This window comes from Balaenoptera musculus, chromosome 5 (genome assembly GCF_009873245.2).
Source record: "Balaenoptera musculus isolate JJ_BM4_2016_0621 chromosome 5, mBalMus1.pri.v3, whole genome shotgun sequence".
Classification (NCBI taxonomy): Eukaryota; Metazoa; Chordata; class Mammalia; order Artiodactyla; family Balaenopteridae; genus Balaenoptera; species Balaenoptera musculus.
Genome location: NC_045789.1, coordinates 31981275 through 32004953, shown reverse-complemented (window position 1 = coordinate 32004953; position 23679 = coordinate 31981275). Strand labels below are relative to the sequence as shown.

At 43.4% G+C, this 23679-nt stretch overlaps 1 protein-coding gene across 1 annotated transcript in view; it reads right to left on the bottom strand.

The window, feature by feature from the left end:
• DCLK2 (doublecortin like kinase 2) overlaps nucleotides 1-23679 on the bottom strand; it is a 151172-nt gene that overhangs the window by 8284 nt on the left and 119209 nt on the right. Inside the window, 6 exon segments of the mRNA XM_036852031.1 lie at nucleotides 504-584; nucleotides 1219-1315; nucleotides 8152-8229; nucleotides 8640-8773; nucleotides 15139-15285; nucleotides 15759-15878. Of these exon segments, the coding sequence (XP_036707926.1) occupies nucleotides 504-584; nucleotides 1219-1315; nucleotides 8152-8229; nucleotides 8640-8773; nucleotides 15139-15285; nucleotides 15759-15878 (657 nt within the window).

The following is a 23679-nucleotide window of genomic DNA, read 5'->3' as shown; positions in this document are numbered from 1 at the left end:
TTTACCATGAGCCCAGAGCCACCGCCGAAGCTCAGAGAAATTCCAGGCAACGTCACACATCCTGTGCCTGACTCTGGCAGGACCGCATCCCGGCCACGCCGCCTGCAGCAGCAGCGCTCCTGGGACCACGTGCCATGAAGACAGAGACCAGGGTCTGACACAGGCTCATCTCTGGACAAATCCTAAAATCTCTCAAACCCCAGGATGACAGAGAAAGCTCCTTAGAGAGCATCCTGGCCAAACCCTTCATCTCACAGACGAGGAAACTGAGGCCCAGGAAGGGACAGTGGCGTGCCAGGTCACTCACAGAGTGGGATCCTGGTGCCAACCGCTTTCTCCCAGAGAACTGCCTTCATGCTACTTGCTCATTAGAGAAAACAGACATTTAATCCGCCATGGAATTTGGATGCAGAACTTTGCCTGTGCAAAAGCCCTGGCGAGGAAAGCACACTGTTGGCCACAGGACACAGAGGTGTTGGTTCCCCGGGGACGTGGGTACTTACTGATACCCAGGGGTGACTCAGGATCTGTCCCGCAGTGCACCGCGCTTCAACGTTTACCTGAAGCATTTGACTGATTAATTCCTGGAAAGAAATAAAGACAGTGATAGAGCAGGCGAAAGGGGGTAATTCCAGCATCCACACAGAAATCTTGAGTTTGCACCACGTACTTCAAAGAGCAGCCAACACAGCTGCTCAGCCGTTTGAATGCAAAAGCTATTATCACCTCCACTGCCCGTGCCTAGGAGGCAATTACACAGACACAGCTGCCTCGTGTCAGCGGCACTGAGAGAGGAAGAGGTCTCTCCTGAATCTACATGAAACCCAAGATGTTCTCTCCTAAGAGTTCCGGTCATTATCACTCCACAGCACAAAACCTCAGTGCTGCTCCTTCTGGCAATCCAGCAGGTCTCACAGATCCACCCCTATAGCCTGACGGGTGTCCGTAACACATTTCTTGAATAAATGAAAGAACAAACGTTTAGGGCTTAGAGGAGCACAGGAGGGCGGTAGCGGCAAACTGGGAAGACAGCCGGTCCAGCTTCCAGAATTCGGTTAAGCATTTCAGAGACCACACTGAGCAAGGAACTTAATGAAGAACCACACATTAAAAGTCAAGACAGACGCGGAGCTCAACACCAAGAGCTGCTACAGCCCCACACAATGAGTGAGGACCCTCAACACGACGCAACCCCTAGAAACGGGCCTGGATAGGTACCTTGGCTGAGTCCGTGATGTTGTCCCAGTAGGGGGCCGGAAACTCTAGCTTCCCAGCCAAGATCTGGTCGAAGAGATCTTCCTGGAGATTGTTCTCACTAAGTCAGTGATGGAGAAACAGAGAAAGAGTCAGAGTCACCATACAGTTTTTAACAAAATGCTCATGGGAAGAGGGGGGAGGAGTCCAGTCTCTCTGGCTTGGGCATTTCATAGCTCAACTGCATTTGAGATGACACGCTCCCTTTTAGACAAAGAACGGAAGAACATTTCCATGGGCCTGGGAATCACAGAGAAAGAGGGAGGTGTGTGTTGGGGGGAGAGATGGGGGGCGGAGGGACGGGGGGAGGGAAAGAGAGGAGGAGAGAGGGAGGGGGAGAGATGGGGAGGGAGGGAGAGGGTGAGGGAGAGGGGGGAGGGAGGGAGGGGGGGAGGGAGGGAGAGGGTGAGGGAGAGGGGTGAGGGAAAGGGGGAAGGCGGGAGAGAGAAGGGGAGAAAGGGAGGGGGGAGGGGGGAGGGGGGAGAGAGAGGGAGGAGCAGGGGCGGGAAGAGAGAAGAGACAAAGATGCAAGAACTTTGTTTAGTGGGTACAGGGTTTCAATGTGGAAAGATGAAGATGTTCTGGAGATGGATGGTAGTGATGGTTGCACAACATTGTAAATGTACTTAATACCACCTAACCCTTAAAACTATGCACTTAAAAATGGTTTAAATGATAAATTTTATGTTACATATATTTTTCCACGATAAAAAAGACTCAAGAAAAAAATGGCATCCACAAATGATGTAAATCCTCATTTCAGCAAAAACCAAGCTCAGCACCTGCCCTCAATCTCTCGTGGTAGTAAGAGGGGAGAAGCAGCACATTTGAGTCAGATCTCCTTGTCCTTCCTCTTTCTACTTTTCCAAGAAAACAGCCAAAGATCAGTGAAGCAGCCAACATATGAAAACATCATAAGGAGTTCAGAATCTGGATAAACATTCATGACACAATGTGCTCCCCTTTGGAACTTGCCTTTCATTGAAGCTCAGTCCGAGACAAAGAGCCCATCCAAGAACATCAACTAGAACTGCACGGTTGAGGCAAACCCACCTCGCCACCCCTGGGTGAACGTACCTCCCCACCCTGTGCCTACCTGCCCCCCTCCCCGAAAGGTGCACCTGCACACACAGCTGGTGCCTACAGGATAAATGATGACTTGACTTTTTATGGATGGCGCCATGGAAACACTGCTGGGAAAAATTCAGGAAGCTGGGCGTCCCCTACCTCCCAGAAAACTGCACCTCCACAGCCACAGAGCCCCTTCCCCTGGTGGGCACGTCAATGGCCAGAGTGAGAACACAGTCATTGGCTTTCTAGGCCGTCACAAAGCCCTAGGAGAAAACTCAGGATGCACTGCTGGAGTCAAGATCAAAATCCAGGAGCGAAGTTCAGTCTCACTTGGCAAGGGTGCGACCGTCCTCCTGGAGCTCCCGACAGGCTCCCTTGCAGCCTACTTACTGCTCAGGGTGCTCACGTGGGACCCTGCCCAGCCTTCTGGACAGCAGGCTGCTCATGCTACCAGCCCTCCAGGGTCTGCAAGGGCAAGTGTGGTGTCCCTAGAAATAGATCGTTCCGGGCAGTGTCCAGCGACAAATTTGGGGGCTGTGTGATGAGGTGGCTGCCTCGTTCCTGTTCTAGGAAAAAAGAGCAGAGTCTGTGAGCCGGTGAACATTCATGACCTCTAACCAAGCCCAGCGGCATCGACACCGCGGGTCCATGACGTCTGGGTCACGCAGCAAAAGTCACGGAGCAGCACAAGTCAGGCCAGATCACCAGACAAGGCAAAAGATGCCCCCACCCACCTCGCTCTCCTAAAAAGTGATATTCTTTGGGTGAGCACAGACTCCTTCTAGGTGTCTAAATATTTTCTTTTCTTTTCACTGTTACTTCTCTACTGATTTACTTCAGCTCAACTCTCCTTCAAAATGAGTAAAGGATGCATCTAAGAACACAATGGGATTTTACAGAAACCTTTAGAAAACTGGAGGACCCCAGGAGACAATGTTAGAAGAAGATAGAAAAAAATCACCCATTTCCAGAATTTGTTCTTTTTAGCCATTCCTCTCTATGGCTGCACTCATCTCCTTTTTGGTATTTTTCTGGAATCTCGACTAGCTTATGTTCTGTTAATATCTATGGCTTTTATTTTGTTAACAAACAGCTAAAACATTGGGGGTGTGTCTGCAGGATTTAGGTCCTTGGCAAAACAGCCTAAGTCAACAACAAAACCCCAGGATCCTGGCAATTAGAATGGCACCCTCAGGACCCGTGCTGTGAACCGCGAGAGCTTTGGGAGTTTCGGGCTGCCCTCACCAGAGCAGAGCTGAAGAGAATTTATCCTTCTCAGTAGTCACATAATAAAAGCCTCTCTGATTAAATCTTCCCTGGATTTATTAACACATTTATACTCTACAATCTGGCTGAGATGGTTCAGGCACTTTTAAATTCTCAAATAGTACAGTGCTGTAAGTATGAAAATGCCCATTAAGAAAAACTTTGAAAACAGCAAAAGAGTCTGTGTACACTCTTTCCAATGCCAAGTCATTAAAGGTCGGACGAGGTAACCTGAAAAAATGTTGTAAGCTATTTCACAAATGATGTGCAAACATTTCACTTCAAGGGGGGTATGTGTGTGTCTTTAAAAGAAACATCAAATACCTCAGCACAGTCAGGCAAGTATTGTTGTCAGTGGTCCTAAGAACAGACTTGCTTAGGCAATAACTAAACTTCTAGTTGCCTCTGAAAAACCAACATCCTTCTCAGTAACAATGAATCTGGTGTTGAAAAGACTGGAGGGAAAATATATGTCAGCCCAAGACTAAAGCCCGAAAACCCTAAAAGAAGAATGAGAGATGCTACAGTGAAAGAAGCTGAAACTGTCAATTCCAAGGAACAATTTTAATTAAAAAGCTTTGGGTGAAAATCATCTTTTGTAGAAAACAAATATTTTGAGATATCTGTTTGAAGGACTTTATTTTAGGTACAAATTTAAGTAGATAATCTGTCTTATACCATAGTCATTTATCATTCTTTAAAGGACCATTTCCATAATTTGCTATATATATATATATATATATATGATATATACAATACATAAAAGTAAATATATTTTATATTATAGAAGGTTATAAAATCTATCCAGAATGTCTCTGTACGCTGTGAAGATGTTTCTGTAACTAGTATTTAACATAATAGATTCTCTTTCATCACAACATGGTATGAAAGAGGGAAAACATTTTCAGAAGTAAGCTATCTAGAGTTGTAGGACCAGCTTCTGAATACAACATCTGAGGCAGCAGCTTTCAGAATGTAGTTTTACTGCTTTTGATTAGCCAGACTTATCTCAAGATCCCGCAAAGAAGCTGCTGTCCATTGGGTAACAAGTCACAATAGATACACATTGTGCAATCTGAGTCTCACTTTTGTTAAAAAGTAAAAAGCAAAGTCGAAGAAAAAACTCCCAGGCTGCTCTGGCAAGTGGCAACACTAGAGGGTGTTGTGAGCACACATTCCTCTACAACTGATCCCTGATACCCTTTTCCAACGGCTCTCAACTTGGGTTAACCAAGGAGGGAAACTCTACTGTAAATGGTCCTAGAATTACTTGCTATCAAAACCCACTACCCTCTGCACTTGACTAGTTCCCAAAACAAGTCATCACTGAAACCAGCCAGGGCACAGTGTGACTGTAAAAATAGCCACAAATGATCCCCCTCCCTCTATGTACACACTTAACCTTCTCCCACATTTACCCCAGGCTTAGCTATTTGATTTCGTTTGGTCACCGGGACATCAATCAAGAAATGTGAGGCAAGCAGAGACCTGGAAAGTGCTCTGGCTGCTTTGGGATATCCTGTATCCACCATCATGTGAAGCCCATGCTAGCCCACAGGATGCTGAAAGGCACATGGCCAAGTCATATCTGTTTCCCAGCTGACACTGAGCCAACTACCAGGCATATGAGTGAGGCTACACTGGACCTCATGCCCCCACTGAGCCAGCCCAGAGCAGAAGAACTGCTCAATGGACCCACAGAATGATTTATACCCCTGCCTTTAGGGGAAGTTTGTTATTCAGCAAAAACTGATACGTCCAGTAATCCTACAGTCTGTATAACCCACCTGAGCAATGATCTTGATGGAAAACCATGATGCTGATGGCCAGATGGAAAGAACTTTCCACCTACAGAAACCTAACCCATGCCACAAGGACAAGGTTCCACTCAAATGTCATATCTTTCACGAAACCTTTTGTGATTTCTAGCCCTCAACTAAGCATGCCCCCAACTTAGCATGACCTCATGCTCAGTTATTCTGCTTGATCAATATTCTTGTGATGTATCTGCACCATAAGGCTCTCAAAAGTAAAGACTGACATCTCTGTCATTCTTGTGTTTAATGTCAGCAAAAAAAAAAACCTGTTCAACTCAATTAAAAATTGATCATTTTAAAAAGATAAACCTTTCAACTTTTCTGTATGTTTGAAAGCTTTCACGATAAAATACGGGGTGGGGGGGGATGGAATAAACTTATTTTTCACTTCCTGACCGAATACTACACTGTAAACACTAAGGCCTCAGAGAATATGTTTTGTTCACCACTCTATTCCCAGCACTTAGAATAGAACCTGGCCCACAGGAGCTACTCTACAAATAGTTGTAAAATGAACAAAGAAGGGATTAAAAGGAAAAGAGCATTCAAGAAAACTCAGAGGAAAATCAAACATGCACCATTAAATGAACTTCTGCTTCAAAGTGTTTATTTGCTCCAAAGAGGGAGACAGAACTGATCAAAAGAGATGCTGTGTCGAAGCCCCACACGCCCCCTGGTCATGGACTGCTGGGTCACCCCAACACCACGTGTGGCCACCAGGTGAGGTGCAGGGTCACCAAGGGTCAATCTGCTGTTCCCAGCTCTGTTTATGCCAAAAGTATTTGTAATTCTACTTAATTAAATATTATGTGAACGGACAAAATAAATTTAAAAAGAAAGAATTCCCTGTTTCTACAAGAACTAGGTCAAATGCTTTGCAAAGTGAGTTGTTTAAAAACTGCTGTTGAAGGCACAATGGAGAAAGTTTAAGTGAAGACCGAATCCAAGGAAACTGCAGAATCCAAGGACAGGAGAAATCACTGAGTTTCATAGCTGGAATGGACTAAGAACTCAGAAGCTCTCAGAGCCCATGGCCGCTTTCTCCAGCTCTCACTCTTTCCAAAACCACATGATCTCTCTCTCTGTGCTCCCTGCCTGTTTATCAAACACACATAGCCTACAATGAATGCCCCTAAGTGGTGGCATCAGTGGCTATATGACCTTATACATCTAGCTCCTGTGGCCATTAACAGTCTCTGGGTCAATTTCCCTGTCCAAGCATCGAATGCACACTTGCTGGGGGAATATGTGATATAAAGGTCTGTCCCTTCCCATGTTATGGAGGGTCAAATCTCCAAGAAGCCTGTATGGAGGAGAATAAATGACTGTCATCACTAACATGCCCTATGAAAATGATTCTCAGTGTGATGGGGGTGGTGTCTATTCCTCAGATTGCACTATAACACTATTATGAACCACTATTTCTCATAGGAGTATATCATGGCCTTTAATTTTGCTTGTCTGGATAAAAGGTAAACCATGCTCTAGTGTGATTTATAATAATGTACTATGTTAAGGAGAAAAGGCTTTGTTATTTGCAGAAATATTATATCTGAAACTAATGCAAACACACGATAAATGCAGTTCTTTAAAATAAAAAAAAAATAAAAAATAAAAAAAACAAACAAAAAAACTGCTGTTGAGGGGGTTTCCCTGGTGGCACAGTGGTTAAGAATCTGCCTGCCAATGCAGGGGACACGGGTTCGAGCCCTGGTCCGGGAAGATCGCACATGCCGCGGAGCAACTAAGTCCTTGCGCCACAACTACTGAGCCTGCGCTCTAGAGCCCGTGAGCCACAACTACTGAGCCAGTGCTCCTAGAGCCCGTGCTCTGCAACAAGAGAAGCCACCGCAATAAGAAACCCGCTCACGGCAACAAAGAGTAGCCCCCGCTCTCAACAACTAGAGAAAGCATGTGTGCAGCAACAAAGACCCAACGCAGCCAAAAATAAATAAATAAATAAATTTATTTTAAAAAAACCCAAAAAATTGCTGTCGAATTAAGTAGAAGAGAAAACTCTTAAGAACTAGAAAAAGGCTTACCTGGAAGGATCAGATTGCTTTGCAAGGATCTTTAAATCTATTCCTCTTGAAAAAGACTGAGAATGGAAATCATAGACATTGGACTATGGGTGTGTTTTATGGAAGAATGACCACAGGAAACTCAGGGGACCAAACACAAAGCAAAGGCCTTGGCCTCACATCAAAAGTGTGGACAAGGAATATACATTAATAGGTTGTAAATTAAGATAAAAAAGTGAAAGGTATGTTTGTATAATTTTTTTTTTTTTTTTTTTTTTTTATTTTTTTTATTTTTATTATTTATTTATTTATTTATTCATTCATTCCTGGCTGTGTGGGGTCCTCGTCCCTGTGCAAGGGCTCTCTCCAGTTGCGGCAAGAGGGGGCCACTCTTCATCGCGGTGTGCGGGCCTCTCACTATCGCGGCCTCTCCCGCTGCGGAGCACAAGCTCCAGATGCACAGGCTCAGCAGCCGTGGCCCACAGGCCCAGTCGCTCCGCGGCACGTGGGATCCTCCCAGACCAGGGCTCGAACCCGCGTCCCCTGCACTAGCAGGCAGACTCTCAACCACTGCGCCACCAGGGAAGCCCTGTTTGTATAATTTTTAACTGACATTTTTATTGAGCAGTTTCTGGTCCTGATTGCCAGGAGTAGAATGTCTGCTTCCTGATCAAAGGGAGAGGGTTTACAATTCAAATATTGTCATTCAAAGAGCCACTGACCTTCGGAAGGGTGGGAATCCACAGAGCAGTATGTACGTGATCACGCCAGCCGCCCAAATGTCCACCTTCAGGCCATAGCTGGGGAAACAAAGTGGGTGGGAGGACAGAAACAGTGATACTACTCCCAGGAACCCTGCACATTACTGGAGTACTTGCCTTTGTTTGTTAGGGAAAAAAGACCTTACGGTACCAAGCTGCTCATTTCACGTAGGGGAATGAATTACCCTTTGGACAAAAGGTGTCTGCTCTTCTCCCAACCTCACCACCATCTTGGGGACTCCAAGACTGGCCTTGGGACAGAAGTCCAGGCCTAGGGCTCTTGGAACTAGAAGCACAAACTCAAGCTCCTGGGATCAAAATCATGGTGCAGGTAACAGTCTCTCCTGCCCTCCACATTCCCAAGAGGCATGTGAATACATAGCAGAGTAGCAGCAAAATATACCCTTTCCCAAAGTTAAAGCACTAACCCAAACCCCCAGGAGGCATACCCGGTTTCAGCAATGATTTCTGGGGCCACGTAAGTCGGGGTGCCACAGACTGTGTATAAAGGGCCTTCTACCACAGTGGCCAGCCCGAAGTCTCCTAGTTTCAAAGACTTGGTCCCATCAGGATATTCACACACCTGGAACAGAAACCAGCCAATAATCAGAAGTTTTTTTTTTTGTTTTTTTTTTCTCAGTGATTGAAAGGTGGGGGGGGGGGCCTTTGGAATTAGGCAGAAAGGACACAGATACATTTACTAACAAATCAAAAGAAATCTCTCCTTGTGATATTAACACCATGGTTTATCTTTGTTGCTTTTTAAAGCTCCAATTTTTCTTTTTAGAGATTTTGCATGTGATTTTGATTGTGCGAAATAGGAAAAAGACAATATTTCTACCTTTGCAAAAGTTCCTTACCTAGGAGTATAATGAACACGCTTGCCTGCTGAGGGGTGTAGGTGGTTGCTTACCTGGTTGGCTCGAGAGCCCTCTAAGACTTCTGTTGTGTGTTTCCCGAGCGCTGGGGGGGGAGGGGGGATGTGAGAGCCTCAGAAATGTTTATGAAGTGTCCACTGAAGCGCTAGGTGCTCTCCAACTTGCATGTTTAGTTTAGAACATAAAATTAGGACTTGTTCTCTAGACAATGATGAATATAAATATTACATAGGGGAGAACCCTGGAAATTTAGAAAGAAAATGACTTTGGGGATCAGACAGCCTGAGCTTACATAACCAACCACTCTACCCATTTTCTGGTGATGTGACCTTTGAAGGTCTCTCACTCGCCCTGGGCAGGATCCTTCATCTGTGAAATGGGAGGACACGGGTCCTTGGCTTACGGGGTTGGTGTGAGGATGAAATGAGATGAAGTACAGATCAGGACTTAATGAATGTTCCTTCCTTTCCTAGAAGGACTGGCTGATTAGATCAGGTAAATCATCATCTTGGAAAAGGTTTAACAAAGCTGGTGAACATGTAACAACTTTTCTAGAAAGCACTGCAACCATACGTAAATTTCTTAATATCCTTTATAACCTTTGATCCTGTAAATCTACTTCTAAGAACCTGCTCTAAGGCAACAGAGATGGACCGAAAGGTTACGCACAAGAATGCCAATCTCAGAATTCATCTGTTTTTAAAAACTGGAAGCAACATAAATGGCCAACAGGGTAATGACTTAATAAATCATGGTAAATCCCTACAATGAAATATTATACAGTCACTAATAAGCACATTTCAAGTAAATATTAATCATGGGAAATATTTACTATATTACATAAAATTTTTAAAATATTCAAAATTATATACATACTGTAACACCCCAAAATGTTAAGTTTATCTCTAGGTGGTAGCATTACAGGTTACTTTAATTTTCTTCTTTATACTTTTCAGTAGTTTCCAAAATGTTTACAATGAACATGTGCTGGTTCCATAATTCAGAAAAAATTAATTTTATATATAAGCAAACTTTCCTTATGGGATAAAAGTCCAGAAGTTACATTTTAAATGGATGGTTTTAGAAGCAAATGAGTGTGTGTGAGAACATAACTGAGATTTGACTGTGGGATCTTTAACAAGCTGTCCATTTGCCTCTTGGACGTCCATTCTGAAAACACTCAAATTTCAGAGGATAACTACAAAAACCTAACCTGTACTCATGTCGTATCTTTCCTCTACTTTTACATTTTAAACATATTTTGTTTGTGTTTCCTTGTATTCTACCATGAACTGAATCAGATTTTCACCTAAACCACTACTTACTAAAGGAAGTGAAAAATTTAGCAAATTATGTTTTTTCAAGATAAGCATGTTTACAACATCATCCATTAGTCTGATACTTAATGAGGGGGGTGATTTATAAACTCCTCAATAAAAAGACATCAAGAACCTCCGGCCTTCCTCATGCCAATGACCCCACCATCTTAATAGGCATTTTTTAAGGATGACACTGAAATACCTTCCTCGCCTGTGATGTTCTCAGCAGTTTAAGAGGAGTATTTTTCACCTTAGTATTTTAATAACTGCTTCCATGTTGATGTACTAAATACCCATGCCCAGCATGCATCTTTATGACTTACAAGTTTCACAGCACTAATGGTGAGGATTTGGAGTCCCTCACAGATATTTATCATTCTGAGTCAGCCCACAACTCAGCAGAAACATATTCAAAGCTACTAATGATTCAGCCTAAAGCAACAGAAACCAGGTTCTTAGTCATGCTTAGTCTTAGGACGACTTTCCATCCATTATGTTTAATATAAACATTAACAAGAACAATCTGAATTACAGTTAGAATTTATGATGCATTTACTGAAACCCAGACTTTAGAAATTCCCTGAGTAATTGCAGTGATAAGAACATTATAACCAACATTATAATTCTAAATGTCTCTATCATGAGAGTAAAAAAAAAAGTTTTGTTAATGTCATTTTGTTTTTACAACTTTAAAATACACTCATTAGGTACATTTTTTTAAAATAGTGTTTACTTTAGACATTCAATTTAGGGATGCCTAGGGGTATTTAAGTGTTGTCAGATACTCAGAAGTCCCAGAAGTCCCGTTTTTCACATCCCCTATAAGGAATTCAGAGTCAGATGCAGGAGTATAAATAGAAAGGGACTGAACAGTCTATAATCGTTGAATTATGTTTGGGCAAGTGGTACTCCTTGGCTAAACATCAAAAGGGAAGTGTCATAAGGGGCAGACAAGCCTGAAATAATAATATTTTATATGATTCATCTCTCCCCAATGCTAGACACAAAGGCAAATATGTGGAAGAGAATGTAAGTAAATTTCAAATCTTAGCTGGAGATTCTCTTCAAAGCAGGAAAAAAAAAAAAAATATATATATATACATCTATAAATCTACACATACACACACACACATTTATGACATTGCTGGGACTTCCCTGGTGGTGCAGTGGTTAAGAATCCGCCTGCCAACGGAGGGGACACGGGTTCAACCCCTGGTCCAGGAAGATCCCACATGCTGCAGAGCAACTAAGCCCATGCACCACAACTAATGAGCCTGTGCTCTAGAGCCCACGAGCACAACTACTGAAGCCCGCACTCCGCAGCAAGAGAAGCCACTGCAATGAGAAGCCCGCGCACCGCAACGAAGAGTAGCCCCGCTCGCCGCAACTAGAGAAAGCCCACGTGCAGCAACGAAGACCCAATGCAGCCAAAAATTTTTTTTAAAAAATTTATGACATTGCTTTAAGAAACTGACACGGACACACACACATGGCTTTAAGAGACTGGTTTTAAGAAAGAGGTGGCTAAATGCACAGGGACTCCAAAGGCCTTCTGTTCTGGCAGAGAGTTCAGTTCTCCCCAGTAATGCGCATCCTCGCAGGACTTGGGAGATTCCAATATTTTCCTGAACGCTGTCTCACTGCACTTCTATAGTCACCCCGCTGAACAATTAGGAAGAGAACTTTTGCTCCAATTTACAGATGAGGAAACTGAGGCTCAGAAAACTCAAGTTACGAGCAGGCAGCCAAGGGGGGCTCCAAACAAGACCACTGCCGTCCACCGCACCCTCCTGTGTCTAAAAGCCTGCACGGCCTGCAGACTCTCGGTGAGATCTGAACCACCACCCCTGTGAGAACTCCAGCCCTGCGCTGCTCAAAGGGCCCACCACAAGCTGAGAGACGCTGTCACAAGTTGCTCTCAGAATGCAAAACTGAAATATGTGAGAAATGCAGATCCCACATACAAAGTGAATGCCACAAGCTCTCTAAATAAAATGTCAGCATCATGATTTAGAAGGACTTCAAATATGAGAAACCAACCCTCTTCTCTCCCCTGCCCCCAGAACTCCTGGAAACGCGGAATTTATCACTGGTCTCTCATAGTTAACTCTGACAGGGCACCGCCAGGCTGTAACTCACGGCATTAATGGCCACCCCTGTGCTCTCTGACACGGTGACCCATACATCTCTGCTGGCAGGGGTTTAAATTATGACACCGCTGCCAGAGGAGGGGATGCAAATCAGATGTCTGAATGCTCTGGAGTTTAAAGACCCAATTCTCTTTTAGAGTAGCAAGAGGTTGACAGTCCCTCTGCCTATTTCCTTTTAGTGCCTTGATGGCACTTTTCCACACCAACCTGCTGACTCTATCTAGGATCAGCTGAGGGGTTCGGTTAGGTTTCCAACGGCAGGCACATATTCTACTTAGATATGCGCAGCTCAGGGTCTCCAAAGCCTGACCCCACGGCCCTTTCATGTCACACATCAGCCTCATCCCGACATCAGTTTTATCATCTCCCTTCTCTCCCCTTTGGGCAGCACAGAGGGGTTGGAGCAGGTCTCAGAGCGGGGCGGACACTCATCCAGGTGGGGCAGGTGAGGCAGACGAGGCACTCGATTCCAATCTCCTGCCTACCGTCTGAGACTGATCCTAACGGGGACTGATGTCTCCAGCTGCTATCTTCCCTTGATGCGTAACAGCAGAAGAGGGTGAGGGGTGGGATTCTGAGATTTTGCACACAGTAAGGAACTGTGAGTGGAAAAGAGGGGAAACGGGGTGAGAACGTTATCAGTGAGCTGGGAAACGGGCACCCTCCGCCACCCTCCTCGCTGGCTGGGCCCCCGCAGTCAGAGCCAGGCGGCGCGGGCACTGCGGTAACCACTGGTCCTCGGGCCCTGTGGCCCCGTGCTCTCAGAGGACGTCAGTCACAGCGGCCACTGCGGTGACGTGGGCTGCGGAGAGCAGGGGCGTCCTCGTGAACACCTCGGCACTGTGTCTGGCTCGGCCGGGGGAAGCCTCGTCCCCTCTGCATGTGGAGCCCCGGCCAAGCTCCGTCAGTGGGGGCGGGGCCAGCCCAGACCGCAGCCTCACGGGGGAGGAGCAGCCCGTCGAGAGGAGGGAACCCCACGCCCACCCGGGGGCCTGGCTTACCGCGGCCTCCATTCCTCCTTAGAGTTCACATAGCACACCTTGTTTTACAGAGCAGGGGTGTTTACTTTCCTAATAGGAACAAACAGAAATGAAACATATTCCCTCAAGGCAGGAGACAGTAAGAAAAAAAACCTCACATACTTTTAAGTGGACACTCGGAAATTATCACATGGTATTAACCAAAAGGGGAACCGGATACCCCGGATTAGCAGAAAGCCCCAGGACGGCCCCAAAGCCTAGCCCATTCAGTTGTTATTTGCGTGTTGGGCGTATGAACCAGGCTGTGGAGACTTGTGTTTGAGGGCCAGCTGCTGGCGACCTAGGTGACCACGGCGGTCAGTCACCAGCCGTCTACCCCACGTCCACCGTGTGCTTCCTCGGCCCTGGGGATATAAAGTAACCGAAACACAGACCTTGCCCCATTAGTGCTTATGACCTAGAGAAGACAACAGACAAGTAAACAATAAAATCACTGCACCACGGCAAGTGCAGCAAAAATCAGAGGTGGCCATGACTGACTCTGCCCAGGGAGCCTGGGGTGATATCAAGAAGACATGCCTTGCTCAGTATCTTACAAGATGAACGTGTTTGCCACGTTGCTGGGGGAGAGGATGCTGCAAACAGAGACCAGTGTGGACACCAACAATGAGGTGTAATGCTGCTGAGGAAGTCAAGTCTTCAGCAACTCCTGGACCCGGGGAAGCCTGTGTCTGGAGGCACACGATATGGGAGACTCAGACAGGCTCACCTGCCAAGCAGTAACGATGATGATGGTGATGCTCAGCCCTGAAAGGTGGAAACAGAGAAGCCAAGAGCCTTGTGTGTGTGGGATTGGGGGATGTGTGTGTGCAGAACCCCCAGATCGCCTTCTCTAAAATTTCTCTACAATGTAGACACGAGGACTGTCCCCATTAGCAGTGTTTGGTTTGAAGGCCACCATGAGGTGAGTTAAATATGGCTTGAAGGTGAGTGCCATGCTGTCAGATGGGTAGGGAAGAGAGTAACAGGAGAAGAGGCTGGAAAGGTAAATTGGAACCAGATTATGAAGCTGAGTGCATATTAGAATAAGACTTTCATCTGTAGAACAACGGGACAAATGAGACTTTTAAACAAGAAAAGTTAGCATCTCTGGGTCTCAATTTCCATATCTGTAGAGCTGAAATGAATGGACTAGATTATTTCCAAAGTTCTGTCCTGCATAGAAACGAACCCTCGTGTTCTACTGCTGGTTCCTACAAGCCTCTAATTCTGTTTCTGTCTCCAATTTATTCTTCAGAACTTTTGCCTCATAAAATAATTTTCCTGCTCACCTTTCTTCAGTTAGCACCATCCATCAAATCGTAAATGAAAATATGTTTTCTAATGTCTGGTAAACAGTAAATGCAGAAGTGCAGATCAATTCAAGAAATCCATTAACATTTTATGGTCATTGACTTGAGTCAGGCTGATTTTCTAGATTTAAATTCTCTCAGCCCCGTATCTGCAGGGTTGGTATAGACTTTAAAATGTCATAGTCTGCATACGATTGTTTGCATGCAACTACTGTCACTTTAAAGGGAGAGAGGCCTGAGTTGGAACAGAAAAGGCAGAGATGACGTACCAAGAGGTTCTCTGGCTTGATGTCTCTGTGCACAATGCTGAGGGCGTGGAGGTACCTGAGGGCGTTGGCCAGGTTGTACACCATGGCACTGCCATCTCTCTCAGTGTACTTGGTTGAAGAAGTAATTGCATCAAAGAGATCTCCACCCTAAAGGACACATAAAAGAACATATCAAAACATCGACAGTGGGGACTTCCCTGGTGGCACAGTGGTTAAGACTCTGCCCTCTCAATGCAGGAGGCCCAGGTTCGATCCCTGGTCCGGGAACTAGATCCCACATGCATGCCGCAACTAAGAGTTTGCATGCCACAACTAAGGCGCCTGCATGTCGCAACTAAGGAGCCCATCTGCCATAACTAAGACCCAATGCAACCGAATAAATAAATATTTGTAAAAAACAAAACAAAACATCAACAGTGGCAGTCCTATGAAGGTAACAAAGAAAGCTCATCAGCCTGGAGTAGATGAAAAAAATGACACAAGTGCCACTAAAACTGATGATTATAAATAATGAAAGTTTCAAGGTAGCAAAACACTTTTCCAATTAGGTCCTTCAAGAATATTGTAAGTCTTGGGATTTGTCATCAATGAATTCTCTTGAAATCTCTCCATCCTCTTACTTTGACCAATTCCATCACCAGAAAAAGCTCAGTAGCTGTTTCCATCTCCTCAACCAGCATGATGATATTTGGATGTTTCACTCTGCGCAGTATCGACACTTCGTTCTCAATCAGATGCTCCTGTCAAAAAGGGTTTAGAGAGGTAGATCAGAAATTACAGAACCCTCTGCTCTATCCCTGTGTTCTGGAGGACAACACACGCTGTAGATCTGACACTGAAGGAACAGAGACAAACCACACCCTGGCCCAGCTGGTGTCCCTAGGGACAGGACAAGTCAGCGTGACACCTCATTGTAACTAACAGAAAGACATCCTTCAATACATCCCTTGAGGACTTCCCTGGTGGCGCAGTGGTTAGGAATCCACCTGCCAATGCAGGGGACACGGGTTTGAGCCCTGGTCCGGGAAGATCCCACATGCCGCGGAGCAACTAAGCCCATGCGCCACAACTACTGAGCCCACGTGCCACAACTACTGAGCCTGCGTGCCACAACTACTGAAGCTCGCGCACCTAGAGCCCGTGCTCTGCAACAAGAGAAGCCGCCGCAATGAGAAGCCCGCACACCGCAAAGAAGAGTAGCTCCCGCTCACCGCAACTAGAGAAAGCCTGCATGCAGCAACAAAGACCCAACACAGCCAAAAATAAAATAAATAAATTTATTTTAAAAAAAAATGCATCCCTCAAAAGGCTCGGCATGCTACCTGGCACATAAAATACACTCTTTCCTGTCTCTTCTTTATTTCTAACACCTTAAGAGGTTGTGATGCTACGAAAGCTTGTGTATGCCACACTGTGCTTTGCAGTTCAGCTGGAATCACTTTTCCCTTTCAGTATACACTCAGAAATAAAGACTAGGCATATAAGGAAATTTGGCATGCTTATGGGATACAACTTCTAGCATTACAAACATTTTTAGTTTTTAAACTATTACCAATATGAATTTGAATTTCATGTTGAAATTCATGAAAAAGAAACTTTCTTCTTCTATGATTGGGTGTGAAATCATTCACCAGATGGATGTTCCTTATCATCTTGTATTTCAGAAATCAGGAAACATATAGTACCATGGGGACCACTATTCTCATTTTAACTCTAATCACTTCTCTGAAAATACCACCTGATTATCAGTCCTGGTGAGTAATGCAGTTGGGATCAGCACTGTAGCAAAACGTTTACTCACGGCATTATTATTTTCAATACACCAACCCGTGAATCATGAACAACAATTGGTCTATTTTATTATGAGACATTAAACTCTCTCAGCAATGTCATATTTGTTAATCCTCATTAACTGTAATAATGAATTGTTTAGAATTTAGGAAATGCTCTGTAAAAATTGCTAATTGCCCTATTACACACTCTAGGTTTTCAAATATAGCTTTTATAAAATGTACCTTATAAGAGCTATCAGTTGCTACCTAAATATTCAATACACATATATGCATATATTCATATTATATGTTCGTGTGTGTGTGTGTGTGTGTGCATGCTTCCCTCTTACCGCCCCTTTTGCCTCCTTTGGTCTCATGAATTTCAACTAAATTTAGTGTTCTGCTGCAGTAGTAAGATAATTATCTTATCTCTAGTTCAGGATACAATTTATGGTTCCTCTCATCTTCATGCATCCACGTATACATGTATTTTTACTCAAAGCCATCTCAAATACTTTTCGACAATAGGTGGAAGCATGAATTATAACAGATGAATAACTAACATTCAGAGAAAATCTGTTGCTGGCTCCTGCTCGTGGTGGGCGGTGTTTCTCGAGCATTGAATGCACTGTGTTTGTCCAGGTAGTCACTCGGTAAATGCTGGAAAATGACAGTGCAAATGCTGAACGGAAGTGGGGGGAAAGAAAAGAACCAACATGATCTAGGAATCTAGTCACTATCTGTCAGTCGCTGTGCAAGGTACTTGTGTAATGTCTTAACGCTTATCCTTAGAACAGTCCTTGGAGGGGGGATGCACACCTAGGGCCCTGACATCCCAGCGCACATTTTTTGTACTGCACAATATCACCTTTCAAAGGGGGAGGCTTTAGTCAAAGTTGGAATTTTTCAAAATGATAGCTGCAAAGCTGAAACTATTTCATTCCTTGAAAAGATAGGATCTAGAGGTCGTTTCACACCGACTTGGGAGTCAAGGCAGAACCACACCAGGCTTTGTACAGGAAGAGAATCTATGCCCATTAATGAGCAGGGCTGGGAAGACTGAGACTGGCTTTGGAGTCAGCCGACAGGGAAGAACAGTGGTTCTCAGCACCTAGCCAACCACAGCTGGAAGGCCACAGGGCCCCCCACCTGGTTCCCGTCCCACAGGGCAGCAGCACTAGGCAGCCACAGAGCCCTGGTCCCTCCCAAGGGAAGCAGCTGTGCAGCCAACTCCTCGCGGCCACAGAGACAAAGGAAAGATGCAGCAAACCCTCCACATTTGTACACTTGTTTAGAAGCCTTTGGCTCATCTGTGCCAACCATGTCCTAAATCACAGTAACAAGCAGAGGTGGATGTACCTTTGTGAATATGTAAAGGCAACCAAACGAGTTTATTTCACTCTGTGTGAAGCCGGGACGACGTGGTAGTAAAATGGGTGTTTGATTTTTAAGCTAAGTGGAACTATCATGTCAGTTCTCCTCCCTCCTCCCCATTTCCCCCAGGTTGGGAGAGTCTATAAATTTACCTCTCTTCAGGGGTTCTGTCTGTGATGCTAATTTTGAGTGACATATGTAAAATAATCCCCATCACCAGTACCCCAAGAATTCTCTCAAATTGGAGCTAAAATAAGGAGTCTACCACATACGGAGACTACACCTCCCCAAAGTTATCTTTTTCATTAAAAGGCACAACAGAGAGTCTTCTGAGACGCATTGTGGAACTTCTCCCAGGGCCTCTGGGCAGTGTTACATTTCAAACATTAAGTGAATATTGCAACATTTTCTCCACCATTATTTATTATCTCGGCTTACTGTATGCTACTCAACAATGGCTAGTATTCTATGCACATAGTGAAGGTTTTTGTTGGGATGTGGGAGCCATTAGCCTTTGTTTCCCAACCTCTGACGATGCATGTAAATATGTCTTTGAAGGAACAATCCACTTTTTAACGTAAACCATCCTCAGAAGCAAAACAAAACAGTGCACAAAAATCTTTACAAACGTTATCTTCCTATTTCTTATGCAACCCGTATGTAATCTTTGTTTCTAATATATAAAAATGCTCTCTAGGTTACATTTTCCAGGGAAATATTTCTAAATACAACGTGAACATCACTTTTGTCTTGAACTGCACTGAACTTGCATTATTCAGTCATCTACCATTATTTATGTTAAGTGATTCATGATTCTAACTCCAAATAATTTACACATGAATCATTTCATGGCGGTGTTCCACGGTTTTGTATGTGAGAGTAAATGACAAAGAAAACTGCTCACTTGGCAAAGGATACCGCCCTATCCTTGGCCAGGGTGGTTTTTAACTGACAAAAGAGAGAGAGAGAGACAGCCAGGGAGAAACAGATTCGCGGAATATACAGCTCTCTCAAACCAAACGAATCATCTTGTCTCCGATCCTTCCCTCCTGTGTCCTTTGTCTCACTGAATGAACCTGGCTGCCCAGAGCAGACAGGAATTCCACCAGGACCCTCCTTCCTGCATCCTCCTGCACAGCTAATCAATCACCGATCCCTGCCAGGTCTGCCTTCTCAATAGCCTCGGGATACATCCATTCCCATTTTATCCCTTTTGCCAATCTCTTATCTAGACCTCCAGGCACTTGCACAGGCGGTTTTGTCTGGAGCTCTCTTTCCCCACTTCTTGGTGAACTCCTATTTACCCCTCAGCACCACATGAGACCTCACCTCCTCCAGGTGGCCTCCCCTGCTCAACTGTGACTGGGTTAGGAGCCCCTCGAATTTGTTCTCAGTGCCCCTGTGCTCTGCTCCAACCACAGCCCTCACCCTGCTGTCCCGGAGCTTTCTGTTTACCTCGGCCTCCAGCAACTAGCACAGTTCATTCTGAAGTGCTCAAGAAAGCGGAAGACATAAACACATCATGCGCTGCTCTCGGTCAACAGTGGCTTTACAGCTGGTATCTATATTGTGGGGTGAGTACTGCTGAGGATCACGCAGCGAGAGAGATGAGATGCTCAGATCGCTACATGTAATTTCTGCGGTAGATGAGTGTGGTTGGTTGAATAACGGCCACACAAAGTTACCAAGTCTTAATGCCTGGAACTTGTTAATATTACTGTATTTGAAAAAATGTCTTTGGAGATGTGATTAAAGATACTGCAACGAAGAGATAACAGTGGATTATCTGGGTGCCGTCACAAGTGTCTTTATGAGACAGAGGCAGAAGGAGACTTCACAGACAAAAGAGGAAAAACAGACACACAGAAGAGAGGGAGGTGAAGACGGAGGCAGGGTTTGGAGTGATGTGGCCACAAGCCAAGGAATACTGTCAGCCACCAGAAGCTACTTAGAATCAAGGTACAGATTCTCCCCTAAAGCTTCCAGAGGGAGTGTGCATTTCAGACTTTTAGCTGCCAGAACTGTGAGAAAATAAATTTCCGTTGTAAGCCACTAAGTTTGTGGTAATTTATTCCAACAGCCTCAGGAAACTAATACAATATACATTTGGATTTATGTCCTGCCTGGACCCATAGCATGTAGATAATGAATGCAGAACTCTGAGAAGAGAAGGAAGGACCACTTCTAAGCACCACAACAGAAAGCTCAGGGCTTCATACACTATGGGAATTCAATAAATATTTAGAATGAATATTATTTAGAATATCAAACTTGGAAGAATTCTTAAATTTACAAACACCATAGCCTTCTCAAAAGCCTCCTTAAATTTGGCCCCAAGGTAGATCTTGCAAAAATCTCCTACGTGGCATGTAAATCAATAAAGTTACAACACTCCTTCACACCATACACAAAAATAAACTCAAAATGGCTTAAAGACTTAAATATAAGACAGGACACCATAAAACTCCCAGAAGAGAACACAGGCAAAACATTCTCTGACATTAATAATAGCAATGTTTTCTTAGGTCAGTCTCCCAAGGCAATAGAAATAAAAGCAAAAATAAACAAATGGGACCTGATTAAACTTATAAGCTTTTGCACAGCAAAGGAAACCATAAACTAAACAAAAAGACAACCTACGGACTGGGAAAAAATATCTGCAAAAACGATGCAACCAATAAGGGTTTAATTTCCAAAATATATAAACAGCTCATACAACTCAATAACAAAATAACAAACAACCCAATCAAAACATGGGCAGAAGACCTAAACAGACATTTCTCCAAAGAAGACATACAGATGGCCAATAGGTACATGAGGAGATGCTCAACATCACTAATTATCAGAGAAATGCAAATCAAAACTACATTCAGGTATCACTTCACACCAGTCAGAATGGCCATCATTAAAAAGTCTACAAATAATAAATGCTGGAGAGAGTGTCAAGAAAAGGGAACCGTCATACACTGTTGGTGGGAATTTAAATTGGTGCAGCTACTACGGAGAACAGTATGGAGGTTCCTTAAAAATCTAAAAATAGAGTTACCGTATGATCCAGCAATCCTACTCCTGGGCATATATCCAGAGAAAACTCTAATTTGAAAAGATAATGCAGCCCAGTGTTCATAGCAGCACTATATACAATAGCCAAGACATGGAAGGAACCTAAACGTCCATCAAAAAATGAATGGATAAAGAAAATGTGGTACATATATACAATGGAATATTACTCAGCCATAAAAAGAATGAAATAATGCCATTTGCAGCAACATGCATGGACCTAGAGATTATCATACTAAGTGAAGTAAGTCAGACAGAAAAAGACAAATATCATATGATATCACTTATATGTGGAATCTAAAATATGACACAAATGAACTTATCTACAAAACAGAAACAGACTCGCAGATATAGAAAACAAACTTATGGTTACCAAAGGGGAAAAGGGGTGGCGGAGGGATAAATTAGGAGTTTGGGATTAACAGATACAAGCTACTACATATAAAATACTGGGTTGGCCAGAAAGTTTGCTTGGTTTAAAGTAAAAATAAAAGACACATTTTTCATTTTCACGAAGAACTTTATTGAACAACATATTCAGTAACTGAATGAACTTTTTGGCCAACCCAGTAGATAAACAACCAGGTCCTACTATATAGCACAGGGAACTACTGTATATTCAATATCTTGTAATAACCTATAATGAAAAAGAATATGAAAAAAAATACATATGTATAACTGAATCTCTTTGCTGTAAACCAGAAACTAACACAACATTATAAATCAATTTAAGAAAATCTCCTATTGAGGGACTTTCCTGGTAGTCCAGTGACCCGCACTCCCAGTGCAGGGGGCCCGGGTTCGATCCCTGGTCAGGGAACTAGATCCTGCACGCATGCCGCAACTAAGAGTTTGTATGCTGCAACTAAGAGTCCGCATGCTGCAATGAATATCCCGCGTGCCGCAACAAAGACCCAGCAGAGCCAAAATAAATAAATAATAAATAAATAAATATTTTTAAAAAAGAAAAAGAAAACCTCCTACTTGGAAGAACCCAACATGCTTTCCATCTTCTGGGCCTCTACTCAGTCTGCGCTGGCCACCTCAAAAGCTCTTCTGTCATTACTGCCTACTCAAGCCGTACCTACTGCTCAAATCCAGCTCGAATGCTTCTTGCTCTAAGGCATCTCCACTGAGCACCTACTTCTCTCTCATGTGCTACCCTGAACTCCCATAACACTTTTACAGAACTGGTATTAATGTTAAATTACCTTATTCCTAGCACAGTATCTTGCACAAACATCAAATGTTAGGTAAACAAGTGAATCAATCTTGTACATTACAGAAAAGCAAACAGAAAACCAGAGGTTAAGAATTTTTCCCAGGTTCTTATTATAGGAACAAATGCATAAATTGAACTTGGAGAGGGATCATGGTAGATTGGCCAGTGTAGACTGTCTGTGCAACCAACTAGCCCAAAGGTCCAATCACTGTTCTGATCCTGTGTGACTTTTGGGAAGCTATTTAATTTGAATTTCTATTTCTTTATCTCTAAAACCAGTACATCTGTTTTGCAAGTCATTAAAGATAATGTGCAAAATTCCTATATGTCCAAGCCTGGATAGATAATACATTTTGATAAATGGATAGATAATACATTTTGGATAGATAATACATTTTGATAAATGGCAGATATTATTTTCAGCATTATTACTTTTCTGTATACAACCCACAAGGCAGAGGTAACGAACGATGCCCCTGAAGAGTGGCTGAATACCTCCCCTTAGATTTTGTTTTAAAAAAGCAAATTCTCTATACCCATTTTTTTCCTAAATATAAAATTTAGTGGAAAAATCTACCTATTTAGAACAAAACAAGTATGGGATTAACAGATACAAACTACTTTACATAAAATAGATAAGTAACAAGGACTTACTGTATAGCACAGGGAATTATATTCAATATCCTATAATAACCTATAATGAAATATAATCTGAAAAAATTACTGAACCACTTTGCTGTACACCTGAAACTAACACAATATTGTAAGTCAACTATCCTTCAATTTTTTTTTTAAAGTTTTAACCTTATAATTTTATATAGTCAATGTGGAAATAATTGTTCAAATAAGCAAAATATAAGAATGGAAATAAGTATATGATCATGAATTATAAAAATAAAATGACATTCAATAACAAGGAAAAATAAGATCCAAATGTTTGAAGTGACCTCTTCATTTGCCTCAACACTTAGTGTACCAGACTGAATTTTTTTGCATAAAGATTTTTTTTCAACTACTGAGACAGCTGCTTAAATTTTAATCATGTAAACAATATCCTTACCAGAGCAGTTATTTTTAAACTTTTTTGAAAACATACTTTAATACAGTTGTTTA